The 22,466-nt window shown below is 38.9% G+C and overlaps 2 protein-coding genes across 27 annotated transcripts in view; one reads left to right on the plus strand and one right to left on the minus strand.

Annotated features, from left to right (window-relative positions):
• Positions 1-16,216, plus strand: part of MAGI3 (membrane associated guanylate kinase, WW and PDZ domain containing 3) — a 310,874-nt gene extending 294,658 nt beyond the window's left edge. Inside the window, exon 21 of the mRNA XM_017975031.4 lies at positions 15,439-16,216. Within this exon, the coding sequence (XP_017830520.1) occupies positions 15,439-15,497 (59 nt within the window). The 3' untranslated portion in view covers positions 15,498-16,216. The remainder of the gene's footprint in view (positions 1-15,438) is intronic.
• The window catches only part of PHTF1 (putative homeodomain transcription factor 1), a 62,983-nt gene continuing 47,585 nt past the window's right edge, over positions 7,069-22,466 (minus strand). For 20 of the 26 annotated variants that reach the window (XM_078332799.1, XM_009001915.5, XM_078332796.1 and 17 more), the window contains 9 exons: positions 21,854-22,075; positions 17,799-17,927; positions 16,801-17,073; positions 15,593-15,724; positions 15,020-15,106; positions 11,190-11,345; positions 9,788-9,883; positions 8,106-8,231; positions 7,069-7,600 (listed from right to left, as the gene is read on the minus strand). In XM_078332799.1, the coding sequence (XP_078188925.1) occupies positions 7,580-7,600; positions 8,106-8,231; positions 9,788-9,883; positions 11,190-11,345; positions 15,020-15,106; positions 15,593-15,724; positions 16,801-17,073; positions 17,799-17,927; positions 21,854-22,075 (1,242 nt within the window). In that variant the 3' untranslated portion in view covers positions 7,069-7,579. The remainder of the gene's footprint in view (positions 7,601-8,105; positions 8,232-9,787; positions 9,884-11,189; positions 11,346-15,019; positions 15,107-15,592; positions 15,725-16,800; positions 17,074-17,798; positions 17,928-21,853; positions 22,076-22,466) is intronic. The other 6 variants (XM_078332793.1, XM_035252498.3, XM_078332788.1 and 3 more) reach the window with 1 other exon arrangement.

Genomic DNA, 22,466 nt, shown 5'->3' on the forward strand with positions numbered 1-22,466 from the left:
TTATTACTATTCCAACTAAATGTAAGAATGGCCTGATTTTTTTACACCTTGGTTTAATATCTCAGTAACAAGTAATTATCACCAAAATCTCATTCCTTTTTTTGAAATCAAAACAAAAGCTCAAGTTCCTAGAAATTATTATACAGGGATAAATGAAGCACTGAGGGTGGAAGAACCATTAAATTACAGTTAATCTTTGAAAAACGAGTTTGAACAGTGTGGGTCCACTTATATACAGGTTTTTTCTACAAGTATGTGGACAACTTTTTTGAGATTTGTGGCAATTTGAAAAAACAAAGCACATAGCCTAGAAACATAGAAAAACTAAGGTTAGTCGATTTTTATCATTTACTATGAAATACACAAATCTATTATAAAAAGTTAAAATTTATAAAACAAATTACATGGTACCATTCGCAGCTGAGAAATGTAAACAAACATACAGTATTAAATTGTAACTGCATAAAATTAACTGTAGTACATACTGAGATGCTATAATTATTTTGTAGTTACCACCTGTTGCCATTGTGGTGAACTCAAGTGTTGAAAGATCTGTTTAAAACACTGTGTGACGCTAATCATCTCTGTGTGAGCAGTTCAGCTCTCCATAAACTGTGGGTCCCAGCAAAAAGGGATCCATTGCGGTTCTTGCATATTTTTTGTGTTTAGTGCAATACTGTAAACCTTGAAGACATAAACTGCAGGACCCACATGAAGTACCTACCAGTGACAGAAGTGCTCCCTAGAAGCATAGAAGAGTCATGACATTACAAGAAAAAGTTGAATTGCTTGATACATACCATAGATTGGGGTCTGTGGTTGCCTAGTATGGAAGGAAGGAAGGGAGGGACGGAAGGAGGGAGGGAGGGAGGGAGGGAGGGAGGGAGGGAGGGAGGGAGGGAGGGAGGGACGGAGGGAAAACTCATGAAGCATTCGCTGCAGTTACACCACAAGGCATGAACACCTTGCACTTTGTGAAATGCCTGTGCAGCTTCAGCCCCGCACAGTAGCTCACGCTCTGTAATCCCAGTACTTTGGGAGGCCGAGGCAGGCAGATCATGAGGTCAGGAGATCAACACCATCCTGGCCAATATGGTAAAACCTCATCTGTACTAAAATACAAAAAATTAGCCAGGCATGGTGCACGCCTGTGGTCCCAGGTATGCTGGAGGCTGAGGCAGGGGAATCGCTTGTACCTAGGAGGCGGAGGTTGCGGTGAGCCAAGATCACACCACTGCTCTCCAGTGTGTCGACAGAGGGAGACACCATTAAAAAAAATAAAAAATAAAGCAGCTTCATGTGGGCGCAGGAGTGGTGTAAGGCATTGCTATAGGTTCCAATGTAATTCAAGAAAAAGCAAAGTCATATGACAACTTACAGCAAAAGGAAAGCAGATTTGCTGACCAAGCAGCAGCAGACAAGTTCACAGATGCCATTCAGACAGTAACTGAGAAGAAAAGCTATCTGCCTTAACAGGTTTTTAATGCAGGAGAAAGTGCCTATTCCGGGAAATAATGCCACCAAGGACATTTATCAGTAAGAAAAAGCAGCAAGCACCATGATTCCCGTGCAAATACAGTTGTGTTTATGATCAAGGTTACAAGTGTCTGAAAGCTGCTAACTCCCAATCCTTGAAGGAAAAAAGAACAAAAACAGCTGTCAGTTTTTTGATTGTATACCAAGAGGTCCTGGACACTAAGAACACTTTTTCTAGAGGGTTCTGTCAATGCTTTGTCCCAGTACCTTGCTGGTAAGAGACTACTTTTTAAAGTTCTTTTGATACTGGACAATACCCCTGGCCACCTAAAATCCCATAAATTCAACACCAAGACGAGGAAGTGGTCTCTGTGCTCCAAAATGCAACTCCTTTAATTCAGGAATAAGGGGCATAGGACCTGTAAGGTCCATCACACATACCCTGGAAAGGACTGTCGATGCTGTAAGAGAGAACAACATGAAAGTCTGGAAGGAATGATTGTGCCATGCCACTGAAGATGCCACCCTTGTTCAGAAAAAGCTGTGAAAGCCTCAAGCCCAAACAATAAATTCCAGCTGGAAAAAAACTGTCCAGATGTTGTGCATAACTTCATAGGATTTACACATGAGCCAGTGAAGGAAATCGTGAGATTGTGAATGTGGCAAAAAAGAAGTGGGGTTTGAGGGGTTTCAATATATGGCTCCTGGAGAAATTCAAGAGCTAATAAATACCACACCACAGGAATTAACAGATGACTTGTTGATGGAGATGAATGCTTCCCAAGCAGTGCAAGATGATGAGGAAGAAAACCTAGAAGCAATGCCAAAGAACACGCTGATGTAAGACATCTGGCAGAAGGGTTCCAATTATTCAGAGCTGCTTTTGACTTCTTTTACAACACAGACTCTTCTATGATATGGACTCTGAAACTAAAGCAAACAGAAGGATGGGTACCATATAGAAACATTTTTAGAGAAATGAAAAAAGCAAAAAGTCAGACAAATTACAATATATTTCCGTAAAGTTAGACCAAGTGCCTCTTGTGCTTCCCCTTCCACCTCTGCCACCCGAGTCAGCAAGACCAACCTTTCCTCTTCCTCCTGTCTACTCACTGTGAAAATGACAAAGATGAAGACCTTATGATGATCCACTTCTACCTAATGTATAGGAAATATGCTTTATCTTTAATATTTTCTTAATAACATTTGTCTTTTTCCTAGCTTACTTTAAGAATACAGTATATAATACATATAACATACAAAGTATGTGTTAATTGTGTTACTGGCAAGACTCAGTCAGCTGTAAGCTATTAAGTTTTTGGAGCATCAAAAGTTATACATGAATGTTTGACAGGACAGGAGAATGGTGCCCCTAACCCCTGCATTGTTCAAGGATCAAATAGATAACTGCATGAATGGTAAGTTACTTGAGGTCTATGCTTCATTCAACACATTTTTATTGAACATCTATATTAGGTGAGATACAGTTCTATGTTCTGGGAACAAGAAAAAGTCCTGCTTTCAAGGGGCTTACATTCTAGTGGGAAAGGAGACAAGAGCCAGTCAAAACATAAACACGATGATAAAACTGTGGTAAGTGCCATAATTAACAAGGAGATAGAACTGATAATGGAGAGAATGGGTAACTAATTAAGGACATGAGAGAAGACCCTCTAAGGAACTGACAGCTGACAGCTGAGAGATAAGCAGCAGCCATCCAGAGATGAACCTAGGAAAGTATATTCCAGGCAGATGAAACAAGCTTGCACAAGCCTGATATGAGACAGAACCTGGAATAATAGAAGAGCAGAAGGAGGTCAGTGTGGTGGCGCCATAAAGGAGTGAGGTTGTAACGTAAAGGAGATGAAGTTGGAAGGCCAGGCAAGCCTGATAATGAAGGGCCTTGGAGGCCACCACAGAGAAAGCCAGGAAAGGTTTAAGTAGGAACAATATTAGTTTCCAAATTCTGAAGCTCGTGCATGTGGCTATGGGAAACCAACTGTAGGAGGCAAGAATGGAAACAGACCAGTGGGTCACATAGTCATCCAGGTGAGAACGAAGCAGGCTTGACCTAGTAGCTGTGGAAAAGTAGAACTGCCATGACTTGGTAGTAGATTAGATATGGAGCCTTCAGCCTGAGCAACTGGATAAACTCATTAACTAAGGTAATGAAGAGCTGTTTTGCTCTTCAACTTTCAAACAACTGAAAAACCATTTTAAAAATAGGAAAAAATGGATTTTAGATGTTAGACACTAGACAGCACAGGATAGAATTAAACGAGGTGAATCCCATGATTGATCCAAGGTTATCACATAGAGACAGTTTTTACATAGAGGCAGTTTCTAGGCTGTGGTGCAAGAAGGGAGGACCTAAAAAGAACCAAGCAGTCTTGCTGAGTCGAGGAGACAGATTTGAAAATCTGGGAAAGGACTGCGGGTCTAGATATTCTAGGTAGGAGTACCAGAGGGAATGCAGCTGCACAGAGAAGGGAGGGCTCCTTTCAAGTCTTTGGCTGAGTATTGATCAGCACAATATATGAAGAAATACTCAAGAACAGGGAAAGAACCACCAAGAAGCAGGCAGAAAAATTTCTGAAGTTCACACAAGTCTGGGAATAGTTCATGCTACTGCAGACAAAGAAAAAACCTCATAATGAACACAGCATCAGTTAGAGTACTCAGGATACTGCTTCAGTAAATGGAGAAAAGCAGCCCTAAACTAAAGGCTGTTCTTGCCCACCTAACAAAGCTTAAAAGCAGGCTTCAAATAATCAGACTGTTTCCAAGTAACTTTACAGTGTTACAAAACAAAGCTCTTAAGAATATTTAAAAGACCACAAACAAGAATACAAACACACACACAAAAACCAACAGTATAAAATTCACAACCAATAAAAAATTACCAGGAATGCAAAACAGCAGTAAAATGACCCAAAATGATGGGAGGAAAATGGGCCCAATAACTGTTTTAATATCCTTATATACTATTCCTTTTATAAATATGTTAAGGTGGAGAAAAGAATACTCATGTTAAAGAGAGACATGGAAGACATAAAAAAGACCAAACTCAAACTTCTAGAGATGAAAAAATGCATGGAATGCGATTAATAGCAAATTAGTGCAAAAAAAATAAATAAAGCAAACTTGAAGGCACAGCAAAAGAAACCATCCTAAACTAAAGACAAAGAAAAAGAAGATGAAAAATGTATAGAGCATCAGTGAGCTGAGAACTTGAAGCAGTCTCATACACATGTAAGTTTCAGTCCCAGAAGGAAGTAGGTGAGGGTAAACTGTAGAAAAATTATTTTAAGAAATAGCAAAATTTTTTCCAAATTGTATGTGAAATAGAAAACTACATATAAAATATGAAGACTCTAAACCCACAGATCCAGTAAGTTCAACAAACCCCAAGCACAGAACATGAGAAAATTTATACCAATGTCCACTATGATTGAATTGCACAAATTCAATAGTAAAGATAAAAATTTTTAAAGTAGCCAGAGTTAAAAAAAAAAAAAAGACACTTGACATATGGAGGAGCAAAGACTAGAGTGACTGTAAATTTCTTGTCAGAAACAATGTAACCTAGGAGGTAATGGCACAACCACATCTTTAAACCTAGAAATGAATACCCAGTAAAGGTATCTTTCAAACGTAAAGATTCAAAATCTTTCTCAATAGGGTAGGCCTATACACCTTGCTAAAAGGATTTTGGATTTTTATCTTCAAAGTGCTGGTAAGCCACTAATGGATTCAAAATGAGACTTTCATTTCAGAAAAGACATATTACATTTGTGAGATGAATGGATTAGGCTTGGGGGAAAGGAGTCAAGCATATATAAGAGCAAAGACAGCAGAAAATTGTTCAAAAAACAAAGGATGTTGACTTAAGAGTGCTGGCAGAGGGGAGGAAGAGTGGACTGATTAGAAAGATACCTAGAAGATAATTTTCAAAGACTTGGTGATTGGATGTGAGGTATGAGGAAGAAAAATGAGTCAAGAATCATTCCTAAGTTTCTGATATAACTACACTTACATATAATTTTACCCACCTGAAAAATAATTTAACCCAATATAAAACCACAACTGAAGCAATCCACACAAATAATACACTCTGAACACTGCTTTTAGTTTAAGAATTCAGTGTGTAAATGTTGTATGTAAAATACAGAACAGCACTTTTTGTAGAAGAAGAAGATGAAGGCATCAGTTTTCATTTGGAGTCTGCAGTGAGCTCAATTTTGGATTTGAGATCACTGCTCCTGTTCCTTATGGAAACACTAAAAGCACGGTTTCTACGAGCCGCCTGTTGAGATGCTGAAGTGCTTCTACAGAACACTTCCTTCAAAAGGTAGATCACTATAATGGAGTTTTACCATTTAAAAGTTATAACTCATGTATAAAAGTCTGCATATTTTTGGTAATCAGCGTCTAGTTCAGCAACCTTGCTTTCTATGTTTCTGTCTTCATAGGAATTATCAGTGAGATTTTTTTTGAAGGACTTTAAATAGTAGTGACAGATTTACTAAGTATTAAATACTTTACACTGTGCAAGCATCTGACATGATAACCTCATTTAATCTTAACAACCCTATTATGTATTGTCCCCATTTGTGGTTACTATCCCCATAAATGGGTTAACAACTGAGGAAACTGATATGTGAAGAGCTAATATGTGGCAGGGCCAATGACTTGAACTCAGAAAGGTCTGATCTCAATCCCTGGACTCTTTAGAAATCCACCTCTAAACCTCACAGATCTTCCTGTCTATTAGAAAATGTGCAACTGATACTCTAATTTTGAATGAATACATGCTTTATATGTAATAACCAAGTTTCTAAATTACTTCTATTTAAAACTTCACAAAACCTTATTATTAAAATGTTCAGCCTTTCAATTTGCCTCAAGATATTCTTCAAAATTAGCCAGGCATGGTGATGGGCACCTGTAATCCCAGCTACTCAGGAGGCTGAGGAAGGAGAATCACTTGAACCCAGGAGGCGGAGCTGCAGTGAGCCAAGATGGTGCCACTGCACTCCAGCCTGGGTGAGAGTGAGACTCCATCTCAAAAAAAAAAAAAGGTTCCTTAAAGCAGGTAACTTAATGAGCAAGAATTGCAAGTAGACTATTAGAGTTTTCATTAACATATGTATATGCATGTGCTTAACAGGATGCTGCATAGCAGAACTTACATCGTCAAAGGTATGGCATGGCTGATTATAGACACTGAGGACCTGAAAATGTACTCGGGGTTGAATACATTAAAAGTTGCACAACAGATAAACTATCAGTGGTGTTTGTGATAGGACACATAGCACTGTGTTAGGAACCACAACTCAGACGATCTATATGGAAACCAGGTTTCCATGATTTCCACATAGAACATGGAAGCCATGTTGTATGATGGAAATGGATGAGTGGGCATACACTTAAACTTCTCGTGCTGAATTACATGGCCTATTGTATGCATGCATTGTTCACCAACAACTATACAGTTATTAGGATTAACTCAAAATTATAAACTAATAAATTTCTCCACAGTTTAAAAGTTATTTTTTCCCTTCAACAACAAAGAAAACCTAGAAACCGAAATTGTCCAGTAAAGTTCTTTTATTCGGATTTATCCTAAAATAGTTTGCTTGATCTCTCTGATAGAGAAATGAAATCTCCAATTCTATAGACTGTAATGAAAAAGTATTGAATTTGCATATTTCCAATAAAAGATATGTGCTTCATGCTTTGGGCATCTACCATAGTTGCCCAAAAGACTATGTCCTGTAAACATAACTGTCACAGTACTGAAGTGCCCAGAATAAATTTCCTAACTAGAAAGTTGTCCTTGTGTTACCATAACACACAGTCTTTAGTTGGCTGACTATTCATACTGTTTGAAAAGCACGGAAATACAGGTTTTTAGCATGCATGCCCAGTTGGAAAAGGACTTGTTCCTCTGGAAACACCATGCATTGGCTTTGGCAGAGCTGAGAGCGCCCGTGCATGTGAACAAGCAGGTGGGTATCTCACTGGTTTCTGCAGTCATCTCTTTCCTTAATGGGTAAGTATTGATACCAGCCAGGGGAAGAGTCCAGGCAGTTAACTCAGCTTATGATTTAATTTTCCACAGCTAAGAAAAGAAAATCAAAATAAATTAGTTCTAGGAAAACCACATGGGATTTACAGGTACACTTACGTGACTATAAACAAGATTCCTTTGTAAAAGAAGAAAACGTATCAAGTCAAGCAACAGCAACCACAGAACATCATAGAGAAAAAGCATTGAAAACTTCCAGGATCAAAAATAATACAATGCACTTCATGTATTGGTTTTCATTCATGCTACCTCTGTACATTTCCCAGCATCAGAGTAAGACCCTTACCCAGCTCAGACCATTAAACTGATACAAAATTCAAACTTGATTTGTTTTGTTCCATTCAAGAGCACTGTCTGTTATACTTGTGTAAAATGAGAAAACCAAAGCTAAAAAGCCTGTGGACCACCAATCAAAATGTCTATTTCTTTACCTCAAGAGTTATTTCCATGCTAGAAACACACACACACACACACACACACAAATTTCTGTACACAGTAATTTTTAAAACTAAGATGCTAGAGTGGTGGGGATACTTACTCTTATATTAAATCCTAGAAGATCACTTATAACACCTGAGACAGCAGAAAGGATAACTACTCTTGTGATATTGTAGATTAAGGGATTCATTGTCAGTCCATAGAGTCTAAATGGTGTGTCCAGCTCCTACAAAAAACATTAAAGAATTGAAATGAGATACATGTTTTGTCACAGCTATTCAATGACTTCTTGCTGTATTTTATCTTGGGTAAAGATGAATGGTTAAGGCTCTCTTTCCTTAATATTCAAAGAGCTACCTTCAAAAAAAGCTATAATGTGTTTTCACCTACTTTTCCACCAAGCTTTTTTAGGTAAATTTGAGCAATGTCATTTGTCGTTAAAAATACACACACACACACACACACAATGTGGCAGACCTCAGCAATCATCAGAACCTGGGTAACAAAATTGGAAATTTTTTCATACGTAGTTATTAACCCAAAACCATCAGGTCAGCATTTTGAATACACACAGCCTGGCATCTATCTCTAACTGGGTTCTGAGAAGTAATATATTAATTAATGTATTTAAAACAGGCTAACTCACTTTACTTTTCTGGCATAAAATCGCCACATGGGCCGGGCACAGTGGTTCACACTTGTAATCTCAGCACTTTGGGAGGCTGAGGGAGGCAGATCACGAGGTCAGGAGTTCGAGACCAGCCTGGCCAACACAGTGAAATTCTGTCTCCGCTAAAAATACAGAAATTACCTGACTGTGGTGGCATGCACCTGTAATCCCAGCTATTCAAGGGGCTGAGGCAAGAGAATTGCTTGGACCTGGGAGGTGGAGGTTGCAGTGAGCTGAGATCTCACCACTGCACTCCAGCCTGGTGATAGAGCTAGACTCGGTCTCAAAACAAAAACAAAACTCACCATGTGGTGACCACAGCTAGAGCCTGGGTCCTCAACATGGAGACTCTGGTATGGGTCTTCAGGCCATGGTCAGTGAATTCCTGATAGGGAGACTTGGTGAACATGTCTCTTTCCAGAAGTTGGGGGTGAAATAGCTGTAGGTCTTAGAGATGGCATCAAAGGTGCCCTTGGCAAAATTGGCCAGGGTGGCAGCATAGCCCTCAAAGTTCAGCAGTGGTGGGTACCCACCATCAGCAGCAGCTTCTTGGGCACAGGGGCCAAGATGATACCAATGCCTCTGGAGGCAGGGATGAGGCCACCCACAGAGATGCAGCCTACCAGTCACCTTACAAGGGCAGTGTGAGTATAGGGCGTGCCAATCTTGCTCCCCCCGTAGCCTCCTCACACAGGGAGGGATAAAGAGCTTGACCATGATTATTGCCCATGGATGGTGCTGGCTACCTCCTTGGAGCACTAACAACCAGACCAACATAGCCACTGTAGTCCTCGATGGTGACAAATGCCTTGAACCTGGTCCTTGATGCACAGAGAGAAAAGGCAGATCTCCAAGGACTTGAACTTCATGTCTTTGACCAGATGGGCCAACTTGGTGATGGGGAGCTACTCTTTGTCCTTAACCTCCAGGAGGTCTGTGACCTCAGCTCTGGTCCTAACCACCACTGTGACCCTTATCCCTGATGCCACTGTGGAAGGGTCCACTTCCAGGACCCTCCCAACCCAAGGTATCATCAACATTTAATGTTTGCTCAGAGAAGAGGCTGATTTAACTTAAATGATAGTAAAAGTGTATCACGGGCTATGACTTACTTTCAACAACTTGGTAGAGAGCTTTAATACATTGTTTACTAGAGTAAGCTGTTCTTTCTTATTTGGCTTTTTTTCCATCTTAAGATATAAATTAATCTAAGGAAGGAATAGAAATTAAGGTAAATTTCTTACAAAAAATATATATATACACATATATATTATACACATACTTCATAAAATCTGGCATATTTCAAAGGTTATGTTTTCAAATAAAATAAATTTTGAAATTCTAATAGCTATTGCTCCAGAGAATATATTTCACACACTCTAGCCCCCATCCCTGATCAGTCTCCCACTGCCAAAGAAAAACCACTTAGTGAAGAAGAAATAATAAATGATGAAGCAATTTAAATATCAAAACAATGAAAATTTTTAATATTACTTCAATATAACATAATTAGCATATAAGCACCTTGAGTTCAAAACCTGTATCTTATTCATCTCACTGTCCCCTAGATAATCTAACATCCTCATTAAATATTTATGAATGGAAGAAAACAGCTCCTTTTACTTTACTAATTCCTTATATTTTGCCTTGTAGGAAGAATTCTTCAGTATGATTCTAAGACAAAAAAAAGTGTTTTTATTCAAAGTTTATGGATAAACCTGAAATTAAAAACAAAATTTTTCAAAACACTTTATACTACTCTGTATTTACAAGAGATATTTCTCAATCTTAGCATCTATTCACATACTGAAAACCAAGTGTTTTCCAAACACTGAATAATGTACTCTGTCTGATACAGAATTCAAGAAGCTTATCATACATGCTAAATGACAAGAACTCTGAAGATCTAATACTTGACATAGAATATGAGATTAAAAGCATGCTCCATTACCACCAATAACAATCTCTCTATAGGCTGGGCATGGGGGCTCATGCCTATAATCTCAGCACTTTGGGAGGCTGAGGTGGGTGGATCATGAGTTCAAGAGATCAAGATCATCCTGGCCAACATGGTGAAACCCCATCTCTACTAAAAATACAAAAATTAGCTGGGTGTGGTGGTGCACACCTGTAATCCCAGCTACCTGGGAGGCTGAGGCAGGAGAATGGCTTGAACCTGGGAGGCAGAGATTGCAGTGAGCCAAGATCAAGCCACTGGACTCCAGTCTAGTGACAGAGTGAAACTCTGTCTCAAAAAATATATATAACTCTCTACAGTATGCAAAGTCTTTTCAATCCATTAGATCTTAATTCTCACAATCCTGGGAGCAGGTGGGGATACTACATCCATTTTATTAGGGATAAGCAACTACAGAGCAGCAAAGTAACTTGTGAGGTCATGTAGCTAGAAAGTGAGAGCTAGACAGTGATTAAACCCTGAATCCTCTGCAGAAAACTTGCAGTGCATTATGCTACCTCTAACCACTAAACCCAATTGATAGGGCTGATCAATACCTGTTCTGTAAGTAATATCGAAACATTGCTGTATTTCTTATTGGTTTCAGACCCCAATGAGGCCAGACGCAGTAAGAAAAGTAGTAAAGCTGTTTCCCAGATCAAAAACTCCCAGTTATAAGCATCATTCAGGAAAGTTTTATGTCCTTGGAGAACCTATATAAAGGATAAAAAAAAAAGTTAAGTTTTTCATTTACCTTAAAATCATATAATTACTCTTTTACTCTGTCAATTTAAGAAGATTTCCAAATATCCAATATTTTAATACTCAAAGCAGAAGAGCTTTCATACTCATAAAGGATTACCTATTTATTTGATCATTATATATTTCTCTAAGTTTTCTAGATTTTTCCTTTAGCAAGGGTCTAGAAGTAACAAAGGAGGAAAACGCCACACATAAAATAAGACAAAGGTATTTGCAGCTACTTTAACTAACATTGTGTCCACTCACAACTGTATGGTGACCATTATTCAGCGTAGTAAGTTTGCATTAGGTCAAGTGAGCTCCCTAAAACATGTGACCCATCCATCTGGATGACTAGAAAATCCTAAGGATCAGTTCTTTATTCTGTTTTAGACTCCAAATAACAATAGCAGCAGCAACTACCATTTATTGAGTGCCTATTATGTGTCAAATTTTGTGGTAAAAGCTTTTGTTCTTAAATTCATTGATTTAAAAGTAAAGAAATTTACTCAAAGGAGCATGAGGTAAGATGAAATTTACTGAAAAACATACAGATAATGCTCACAGAAACCTTGCAAAAAACAGGAAGTCGCCCAGCAGCTGCCCTCTCCATCTGGCTTCCCCTAGGGCTATTGAGATTTCTATCCTAGCCAGCTCCATTGCCTTACAAGACCTTTGTTTTCTGAGTTTGACTCATATTAGCTTTGGCTTGCCATGGCAGCCTAGCAGCGGACTTCAAAATAAAATGTGGAGTTCAGAAAGCAATAGAATGCTAAAAGTGCTGAAAGGAAGTAACTGACAATCTGGAATTCGATTCCTGGTTTAAAAATACACACACACACACACACACACACACACACACACACACACATAATTCAAAAGTGAAAGTGATAAAATATATTTTCAAATAAGCAAAAACTGAGGGAATTAATCACCATCAGACCGGTACTAAAATAAATACTAAAGGAGTTACTCGGGTAGGAGGAAAATAATCCCAGAGGGAAACACGGAAATTCAGGAAATAATAAAAAGCAATGGAGAAAGTAAATATGTGAGTAAATATAAATGATTAATTACACAAAACAATAATAATTACATCTTACAGTTTTAAAATTGATGTAAAATCAAGGTGAAGGACAGTAATACAAAAGGTGAAGAGGTGAATGGGATACTGTTCTAAAGGCCTAGCATTATCAAGAGAATGATAAATTAATCATTTTATCAGACTATAAAAAATTAAGCATGCATGTTGTAATCTCTTTACTACTTAAACAATAAAAGAATATATAACAAGTTAATAGGATTAAATGGAATATTTAAAAACATTTGGTTAATAAAAAGATGACATGAGGAGTGAAAAAGGACAATTAGCAGGTAGAAAATGTAAGAACCAAATATATTTGTGGTTGTAGTAATAACAGTAAGTTTAAATGGGCCAGACACTCCAGAATACTGAGACTGTGAGGATGGATTAAAAAACAAGCAACCAACTGGGCACAGTGTCTCATGCCTGTAATCCCAGCACTCTTGAAGGCCAAAGCAGGAGGTTCCCTTGAAGCCAGGAGTTCAAGGCCAGCCTGGGCAACAAAGCCATCCCCTGCTCCTATAAAAAATTAAAAAATTAGGCTAGGTGGCATGCACTTGTAGTCCCAGTGAAAAAAAGAGAAAGAGAAAAAGAAAAATAACAGCAAGCAACCATAAAACAACATGCTGATAAAAGAGGCACACCTAAAATATGAGAACAAAAGAATAAAAGCAGGTAGACAAAGATATAACATGTAAAAATGAATCAAAAGACAGCTGGTGCAGGGGCCAGGTGCGGTGGCTCACGTCTGTAGTCCCAGCACTTTGGGAGGCCGAAGCAGGTGGATCACGAGGTCAAGAGATCGAGACCATCCTCAACAAGGTGAAACCCTGTCTCTACTAAAAATACAAAAAATTAGCTGGGCACAGTGGCGCATGCCTGTAATCCCAGCTACTCGGGAGGCTGAGGCAGGAGAATTGCCTGAACCCAGGAGGCGGAGGTTGCGGTGAGCCGAGATCGCGCCATTGCACTCCAGCCTGGGTAACAAGAGCGAAACTCCATCTCAAAAACAAACAAACAGAGACAGCTGGGGCAATGAAATTAACATCAAATCAAGAAGAAACATTAAAAATAGACACATTTTATAGGGTCATGAAAGACAAAGCCTGACATATTTTCAGATTAAAGGAGACTAAAGAGACATGATAATTAAATGCAATACGTAATTCTGAATTGGATCCTGGATTCAGAAAAAAGAAATCACTATAAAGGACATAAAAGCCAATTCCCCAAAAGGATGGATAACAATACTAAATCTGAATGCACCCAGTCACACAGCTTCAAGATATATAAAGCAAACATTGACAGAAATAAGAGGAAACAGACAAATCCACAATCAGACTTGAACACACTTCTACCAATAGCTGACAGAATACGCAGACCAAAAAATTCAGTAAGAATATAGAAAATTTGATACATATAGGCCACTGCTCTTAACAATGACAGAATACAAATCTTTTCAATGTGCTAATGGAAAATTTAACAAAACTGAATATATGCTGGATTAAAGTAAGCCTCTACATACTTCAAAGGACTGAAAATATTCAGAGTATGTTTTGACCACAGAATGATGTTAAAATTCAATAAATGTGAAAGTATAAGATAAACCTGTAACTTCTTTTAATGCAGAAAGCACAGAAGTGCTTTACAAAAAGGAGACCCTGTCAAAAGGATACGAGAGGGGGCCTTCAAGGGACTCCCACTGGCCAAGTTTTGGACAATGTAGGCTTCAAAGCAAATAGAGTAAGAATTTTTTTTTTTTAAGAGAGGGGTCCTCATTATGTTGCCCAGGTTGGTCTTGAACTCCTGGCCTCACACAATCCTCCCATATCAGCCTCCCAAAGTGCTGGGATTGCAGGTGTTAAGTTCCTATGCCCAGCCTATAGCAATAGATTTTAACCCACTGGATAAAAATGAGAATAAATGATTCCACAGTATAATAAATAAATGGATGAATAAATGAGAGGGAAAGAAATGAAAGGTCTACTTGGAGTGACAATAAATACAGAAAAAATAATGTAGTTAGAAAGTCGATATTTTGCAATCATGATATGATAAGTGCGGTAGCTCACGCCTGTAGTCCCAGCACTTTGGGAGGCCAAGGTGGGAGAATCACAAGGTCAGGAGTTTGAGACTAGCGTGGCCAACATGGCGAAACTCCATCTCTACTAAAAGTATAAAAATTAGCCAGGCCCACGTGGTGGCGGGTGCCTGTAATCCCAGTTGCTCGGGAGGCTGAGGCAGGAGACTCACTTGAGCCCAGGAGGCGGAAGTTGCAGTGAGCCGAGATCATGCCACTGCATTCCAGCCTGGGCAACAGAGCAAGACTGTCTCAAAAAAAAAAAAAAATTACCAACTAAAGTTAGAGTGATCTTACAGTTTGAAAGGACTTCAAAATTACTTGTATTCCCATTTTGAAAAGTTAGAAAAATTACCAAATATCCAAAATAATAAAAAATGTAGATGCATTAAAAATACACACTTAAAGACCTAATCTACAACAGAAATTGAACCCTATAATAGAATTTTCATTTTTCCTTAAAGCAAATATGAAACTTTTACCTGAGCACAACAAATGAAAGCAATTGAAAGCGTCAGCAGGAAGACTGAAGATACAACCACATCAACTGAGCGCTGTGGCCCCCGTCTCTGTGGAGTGAGACACATGTTAATGTTTTAGATTACTGGCACACAGCAATGGCCCTCACATCATTAACACTGAATTACACTACATGCATGCGGAAATAACATTTATAAGAAGTTTCTGAGATAGGATTTTTAACATATTTTGGACGTCATCAACTTCAAGTACTGAAATCCATGCATTTCCAAAGTAAGGGAGACTGATTCATTGACATACTTTCACTTGGAATATTTCCCAAAAAGTCAGAACAATGTGTACTATTTAATCATCACTTTGCCCCTAGGAAATTTAGATTTTCTTTTACCTTTCTAAGCTCTTCTTTACCTACCCCTCCCAGCTTTGCAGAAAGATGACATCCAACTTACTGTCCAGCAAACCTGTCAGCTGCTGCTATGATCTGCCCGATACCAGAACTACAATGTCTACTGCTGCCAGGAGCTTCAGTGAGCACATTCTTTTATATACTCTATTGTTGATCAAATCGAACTCACCTTTAGATAGGAACGCAGTGATAACCATATTTTAATATTCTCCACCTTCTTAAGTCTGAAATGAGGTATTTCATATTTCCTAGCTTTCCTGGCAGAAGTAATATGGCTGAAGAGTTTTGCAAATAAAAATCTCTAGAAGAGGTTTAAAAAAATAATCATAGTGAAACGGATGTATGTGTCTGTGTATTCATATAATTGACAACAATATTCCCAGAATATAAAAATGTTAAAAAGAATGAAGTTCTAATCAGTGATCACTAAGATGGACAGTGAAAAATTTCATTAATAGCTCATTACCCTTTTGTTTTCAAAGCACATTACATAGAAATAGACTTCTTCACAATATGGTACACTCAAAATTTGCAAGCAATATTCTTTGGAAACCCCCAAAGAACGGCTGGAGTTTGTGGATCCACTACTTCACAAACTCAAATGTTTATACATGATTCTGGCTTATTCTCAAATTCAATTTCCATTCAAAAATCACATTTCTTGGGTTCAGCACAGTGGCTCATCCCCTGTAATCCCAGCACTTTGGGAGGCAAAGATGGAGAATCGCCTGAGCCTTGGAGTTTGAGACCAGCCTGGGCAACAAAGACTTCACCTCTATGAAAACAAAAAATATCAGCCGGGTGTGGTGGCCCAGGCCTGTAGTCCCAGCTACTGGGAAGCTGAGCGAGGAGGACTGCTTGGTCCTCAGGAGAGGTCAAAGCTGGAGTGAGCCGTGATCACACCACTGCACTCCAACCCTGGCAACAGAGCAAAACCCTGTCTCAAAAAAAAATTAAAAATCACCCTTCTGCATATTACCAATATTTTAAGCCCTCCACTTACAATTCTTATCAAATTTCAATAAATTTATTTCTTACTGGCCATTTTCACAAAAACATTATCACATGTAGAGAATTACTTTATTCTGTGGATAAAAAACAAGGCACACTGAGGTACAGATGCTAAGCAGTCAGCTAAGTTCACTCACTGGCTAAGCCACATATTGTACACATGCGGCCTGGCAGAATTTGAGATTATAATGTGTAATTTGTAAATGGTAACACAAACAATAAATCCACAAATATAAAAAGTCCACTTATCAATCCTTTATTGCCACATCAACTTGAAGAGAGACCAAATCAAGAGACCAAAAACAACTCAATGGAATATCATACACAAAAACAGATGTAAAAAATTGTACTTATTTCTCCACTGACCTGTTTATATGTTCTCTCTGCCACACACATCATGAAAAAAAACATCCAAGTAAGACACAATCTTTCAAAAAAGTTAATTATGGACAAAACAATAATAGGTATAACAGGTGGTGCCCCGCAAAAGAGGGTCAAGATCTCCTCAGCTGAAATGGACTTCAGTTGGTCAAGGTTCTTCTCATGGAAAAGTCGATGTAAGAATGGAAAAAATGCTAATCCAATAGTGACAACATTTCCCAGCATCTGATAACCTACTCCTTGCTGATATGCATTGACCTGTGAATTAAAATTTCCATCATTATTGTGTAGCTAAATGGAGTTACAAAGCAGTATTTACCAGGCCGGGTGCGGTTGCTCACGCCTGTAATCCCAGCACTTTGGGAGGTCGAGGTGGGCAAATCACGAAGTCAGGAGTTCGAGACCAGCCTGGCCAATACGGTGAAACTCCATCTCTACTAAAATTAGAAAAATTAGCCTGGCATGGTGGTGCACGCCTGTAGTTCTAGCTACTCAGGAGGCTGAGGCAGGAGAATCGCTTGAACCCAAGAGGCAGAGGTTGCAGTGAGCTGATATTGCACCACTGCATACTCCAGCCTGGTGACAGAGCAAGACTCCATCTCAAACAAACAATAAGAAGCAGTATTTATCAAATACTATTTAGACTATTAAACACACATTCTAAAAGCATAAATATAAATAACATACAGATTTATGACTTTTAAATCTTATTAAAAATTATGATTCAATGAGATAAGGAGTATCTGTAGAGAATACCTGAACAGTTGATTACACTAATTAATAGAGACCAGGTATAACAAATAATACATATGCTCCCATGTAAAGACTGACTACAAAATTAGATATATATGTTAATGATACATACTATTATACATGATATACACATGCTTCAAAGGCAGTCATACTGTTTTAATCACTAAGAGATTCTTAGGAAATAGCTCCTGATCATGTTTTAAAAAATCTAAAACCGAATTTAATCTTACCCTGCTCATGATGATGCCACTTATTTCCAATACAGACATATCCATCTTTTTGCACTCATTCCCTTCCCAGATTATTGCACTAACTCGGTCAGAGGCAGGGCTTGAATTCTGAAGCCAGAATAAATGGCTCTGAGAAGAAAAATATAACACTGTTTCTATCCCAGCTTTCTTTCCTCTGTTAGTTTTTCTTTCCCTTTATCTTACAGTTTGAAAGGACTTCAAAATTACTTGTATTCCCATTTTGAAAAGTTAGAAAAATTACCAAATATCCAAAATAGTAAAAAAAAAATGCAGATTCCCAGGCTCTATATGCCACCACTCCAATAACCGCCTCTATGAGGCTGGTGCTTTCTTTTTTCTTTTTGTTGAGACAGGGTCTCACTATGTTGCCCAGGCTGGTCCCAAACTCCTGGGCTCAAGCAGTCCTTCCATCTCAGCCTCCTATGTAGTGAGAACCACAGTCACATAGCACCATGGCCCACTAGGTCCTTTTTTCTTTACTTAGCCTTTCTCTCACCTGGAGAGAGAATAAATGTCTTCTGTTAGGAGGAGAGATAGGAGCCCATGATCTCCAAGGTTGCTTCCCTCTCTAAAGGTATGGAAGTGAGGATAAGCTTAGTGTAGTCATGGGCTATTAAGGAAGAAAGTTATTTCTAGAGCTAGGAGACTACACTGGGAGAAACGGGAAGTAAAGAAAGAGAGACACTAAAAGGCAACATTTATCACAAGAATGACTGAGGACTATTAAGTCTGTTTCTGGTCTAACCAGGACACAGAAATTTAGCGAGGTTTAGAAAAGCTCAAGTGGAGACAGTCACAACGAAAAACAGCTCCCTCTCCTCCTCTGCCGTATCATGTCTTATTCTGTAAGTACTAGCTCAAGTCCCATTTCACCATCATGGTCCTCTCTGACAGCCTCAGCCTTACTAACTTTGCCCTTATCTGAAAAGAAAAACTTTTATGCGCATCAGACAAATTAGCATCTTATTATATGGTGCTTTTATGGCATCCTCTACTTATTTCCTATATAATTATCTTGTTCCCAAACTAAAATATAACCTCTAGAAAAGGACCATCTGGCATATTTTTTCTCTTTCTATCGCAATGCTTAGCATAATGCCGACAAGCATTTACTGAATTTGAATCACTGATGTGATTCGTTGATTCACTGACTTAAACAACTCATATTTATTAAGCACTTACTCTGTAGCATGCCTGTGGATAAAATGGAGAACAAGATAGATGTCCTTGCTATCAGGGAGCTTACAGACTTCTGAAGGAAGTCACTATACATGGTAAGGAAAGGCGAGAGTGCTTTAGGAGTATATAGGAAATGCTTCCTAAAGGAAGCATCACTCAAGCCAAGACCTGCCTGAAAATAAAAAGGAATAAACCAAAAGAATGGGCATTAGAGAAAATCATGTCCCAGGAAAGAAACCTGTATGCGTATGAGGCCTGGTACATATCAGAAAAGAAGGAGGTTAGTCGAGTTGAAGTTAACCATGGGAGGAGCAGGGAGAGAATGGACAGAGATGAGACTGTATTAGAATAAATACAAGAAGCAAGCTATACAGAAAGAAGAAAAAAGGACTTTTTAAAAAGCGGTGTTGTCAAATTTGTATTTTAGAAGTATCACTGTGGCTATAGTGAGGAAAACGAAAGAAACAGAGGCAAGCCTACAGAAGCTGCTGTAACGATCGGTTAAGATGATGGCCTGCACTGCACGAGCGCACGTGTTAGGACCCAAAGGATGGTGAACTATGCCTGGGCAGGGCGACTAAAAAAAAAAAAAAGATGATGGCCTGCACCAAGCAGGATGACCACAAACAGAGACATGCAGGTATTTAGACAGCTCAAGAGAACATAAGTGACTAAGGGTGGGGAGAATGAGGCTGGCCAGGCACAGCAGCTCATGTCTATAGTCCCAGGGAGGCCAAGGCAGGTGGATCATTTGAGGTCAGGCCAGCGTGGCAAACATGGCACAACCCCATCTCTCCTAAAAATACAAAAATTAGCCGGTGTGATGGCAGGCACCTGTAATCCTACTTGGGAGGCTGACACAGGAGGATTGCTTGCACCCGGGAGGCAGAGGCTGCAGTGAGCTGAGATTGTGCCACTGTACTCCAGCCTGGGAGACAGAGTGAGACACCATCTCAAAAAATAAAAAAGAATGGGGTCAAGAATGAAACTTTCAGACTTGGGTGGTTAGTGTGATATACAGGAAGGCCAGGCGCAATGGCTCACACCTATAATCCCAGCACTTTGGGAGGCTAAGGCAGGCAGATCATGAGATCAAGAGATCTGAGACCATCCGGGTCAATATGGTAAAACCCTGTGTCTCTACTAAAAAATACAAAAATTAGCTGGGCGTGGTGGTGCATGCCTGTAGTCCCAGCTACTCAGGAGACTGAAGCAGGAGAACTGCTTGAACCTGGAAGGCCGAGGTTGCAGTGAGCTGAGATCGTGCCACTGCACTCCAGACTGCTGCCTGGCAACAGAGCGAGACTCTGTCTCAAAAAAAAAAGAAAAAGAAATACAAGAAGAACAGGCTAGGTGAACAGGATTGGAAAATGATTTATTGAGTTTAACACAGTAAGTTTACCACACTCAATTATTCTTATATATGTCTTAAAATTATACTGCAAATCTCAAAGGAGGGGAGTGCTAAGGAGATCCAGATTATCATGATGCTATGCATAACTACTGAAAGCTAATGTAATTTAGATGACTCTTCAAACTGAATGTAAAAAATATTTAAACTCACTGCAAAATCAGAAAAAGTAGCATAAAATTTTAATGAGAGCCAGGAATGGTGCTATAATCCCAATACTTTGGGAGGCTGAAGTGGGAGGACTGTTTGAACCCAGGAGTTCAATACCAGCCTAAGCAACACAGTGCAACCCTGTCTCTATAGCAAATTTAAAAATTAGCCAGGCATGGTGGCTAATGAAGAGGCTGAGGTGGGAGGATCACTTGAGCCGGGGAGGTTAAGGCTGCAGTGAGTCATGATTGTACCACTGTACACCGGCCTGGGCAACAGAGTGAGCTCTGTCTCAAAAACCAAACAAACAAAACTTTAATGAGAAAATTTACATTGTTTCTGGTTCATTTTTTAAAAATTATATACATTTAATGAAGTGGATTTTTTAAGTGAAAATGTCTAATTTAAATCAATGGTTTCTTTGAATCAGGAGAATTTGATAAACAAATGTATATCCATCATCCACTATTTGCAAGCCAATGTGGAAATATTTAGCCTAAAGAACAAAAACCTAAGAACCATAACAATCATTGACGTTAAGCAACTGAAAGGTTGATATGAGAACTATTTCTTCATCATTCGATCTAAATAAGCTGTATCATTAAGTAACAAGCACTCCAGCTCCAGAAGTATTTGAGAAGAGGCCAACTGATCATCTGATGGAGATATTAATAATAATGCTAACACTGACTGGATATTTACTCTTGCCAGGTATTATGCTACGTATTTTATATTATCTCATTAGCTATTTCACACTATTCCTAAGAAGTAGGAACTATTATCACTAAATGACAGATGGTAAAAATTTATAGAGACGTAGAATGAATCTCTACCTTGGCTGGAAATTTGAAATACCTTCTAATGGCTGATTTTATGATATTAATATAACACCTGAAATTAAAAGCATTATTTATGTATTATTGAAAAAGCAAGCAATGCCAATTTCTAGTAATTCATATCTAATACTGTGATGTTCATGAAAATAGAGGGTATATTTTCTATATACGAAGTCTACTCATACAAAATATAAACAAACATTAAGGACCATTCTGAGGAAAATAATATGAGAAAGTAATGTAAAGAAAAATTTATGGCAACTCTAGATTACTTCTCCCTGAGTTCTAGTTCCAACATCTTCACTTACAGGCTCTGCACAATCTCCTCACCTCTAAACTGAGGACAATAACAGTATCTACCCTAAAGGATCACTGTAAAGTTAAATGAGGTAACAGCGTGCCTGACACACAGTAAGAACACAGTAAATACTAGCTATTCTTATCATGCCTGCACAGACCTGCTGAAAAACATCCTCTTTCGGGTCACGTTTGGTCCCTGAGTGAAGGGTACTCATATGGGCCCCCTCACTGTCACTGGTGACAGATGACCGGCACTCTGGGCCATGTAGCAGGTCGTCCCATAACATATCTTCAGTCTCCGAGTCATGGCGGGTGCTTTCTGAGTCTCTTCTTGACATATTGAGGCTTCGAGAGCCACCACTCACACCAGATCTAGAGCACTTTAAAGGAAAACAAAAAGCAAAAAATGTTATTCATCTTTAACAATAACTATGTGAAATAAAACAAGTTATCTACAGCAATGGCTTGAAAGCCTTCATAAGTCAATCACCATAAATTCATTTGTTCACAGGGCTTTGCATAACAATAATGCTTTTTTATTTTTTGATACTGGGCCACGCCCTGTCACCCAGGCTGGAGTGCAGAGGCATGATCATAGACCACTGCAACCTCTTGGGCTTGGGCTATGTGACCTTGGGCTCACGTGATCCTCCTGCCTCAGTCTCCTGAGTACCTGGCACTACAGCTTCAGGCCATTACACTCAGCTTTTTTTTTTTTTTTTTTTTTGTAAAGATGGGGTCTCATTTTGTTTCCCTGGCTGGTCTCGAACT

This window comes from Callithrix jacchus, chromosome 7, assembly GCF_049354715.1.
Source record: "Callithrix jacchus isolate 240 chromosome 7, calJac240_pri, whole genome shotgun sequence".
Taxonomy (NCBI): domain Eukaryota; kingdom Metazoa; phylum Chordata; class Mammalia; order Primates; family Cebidae; genus Callithrix; species Callithrix jacchus.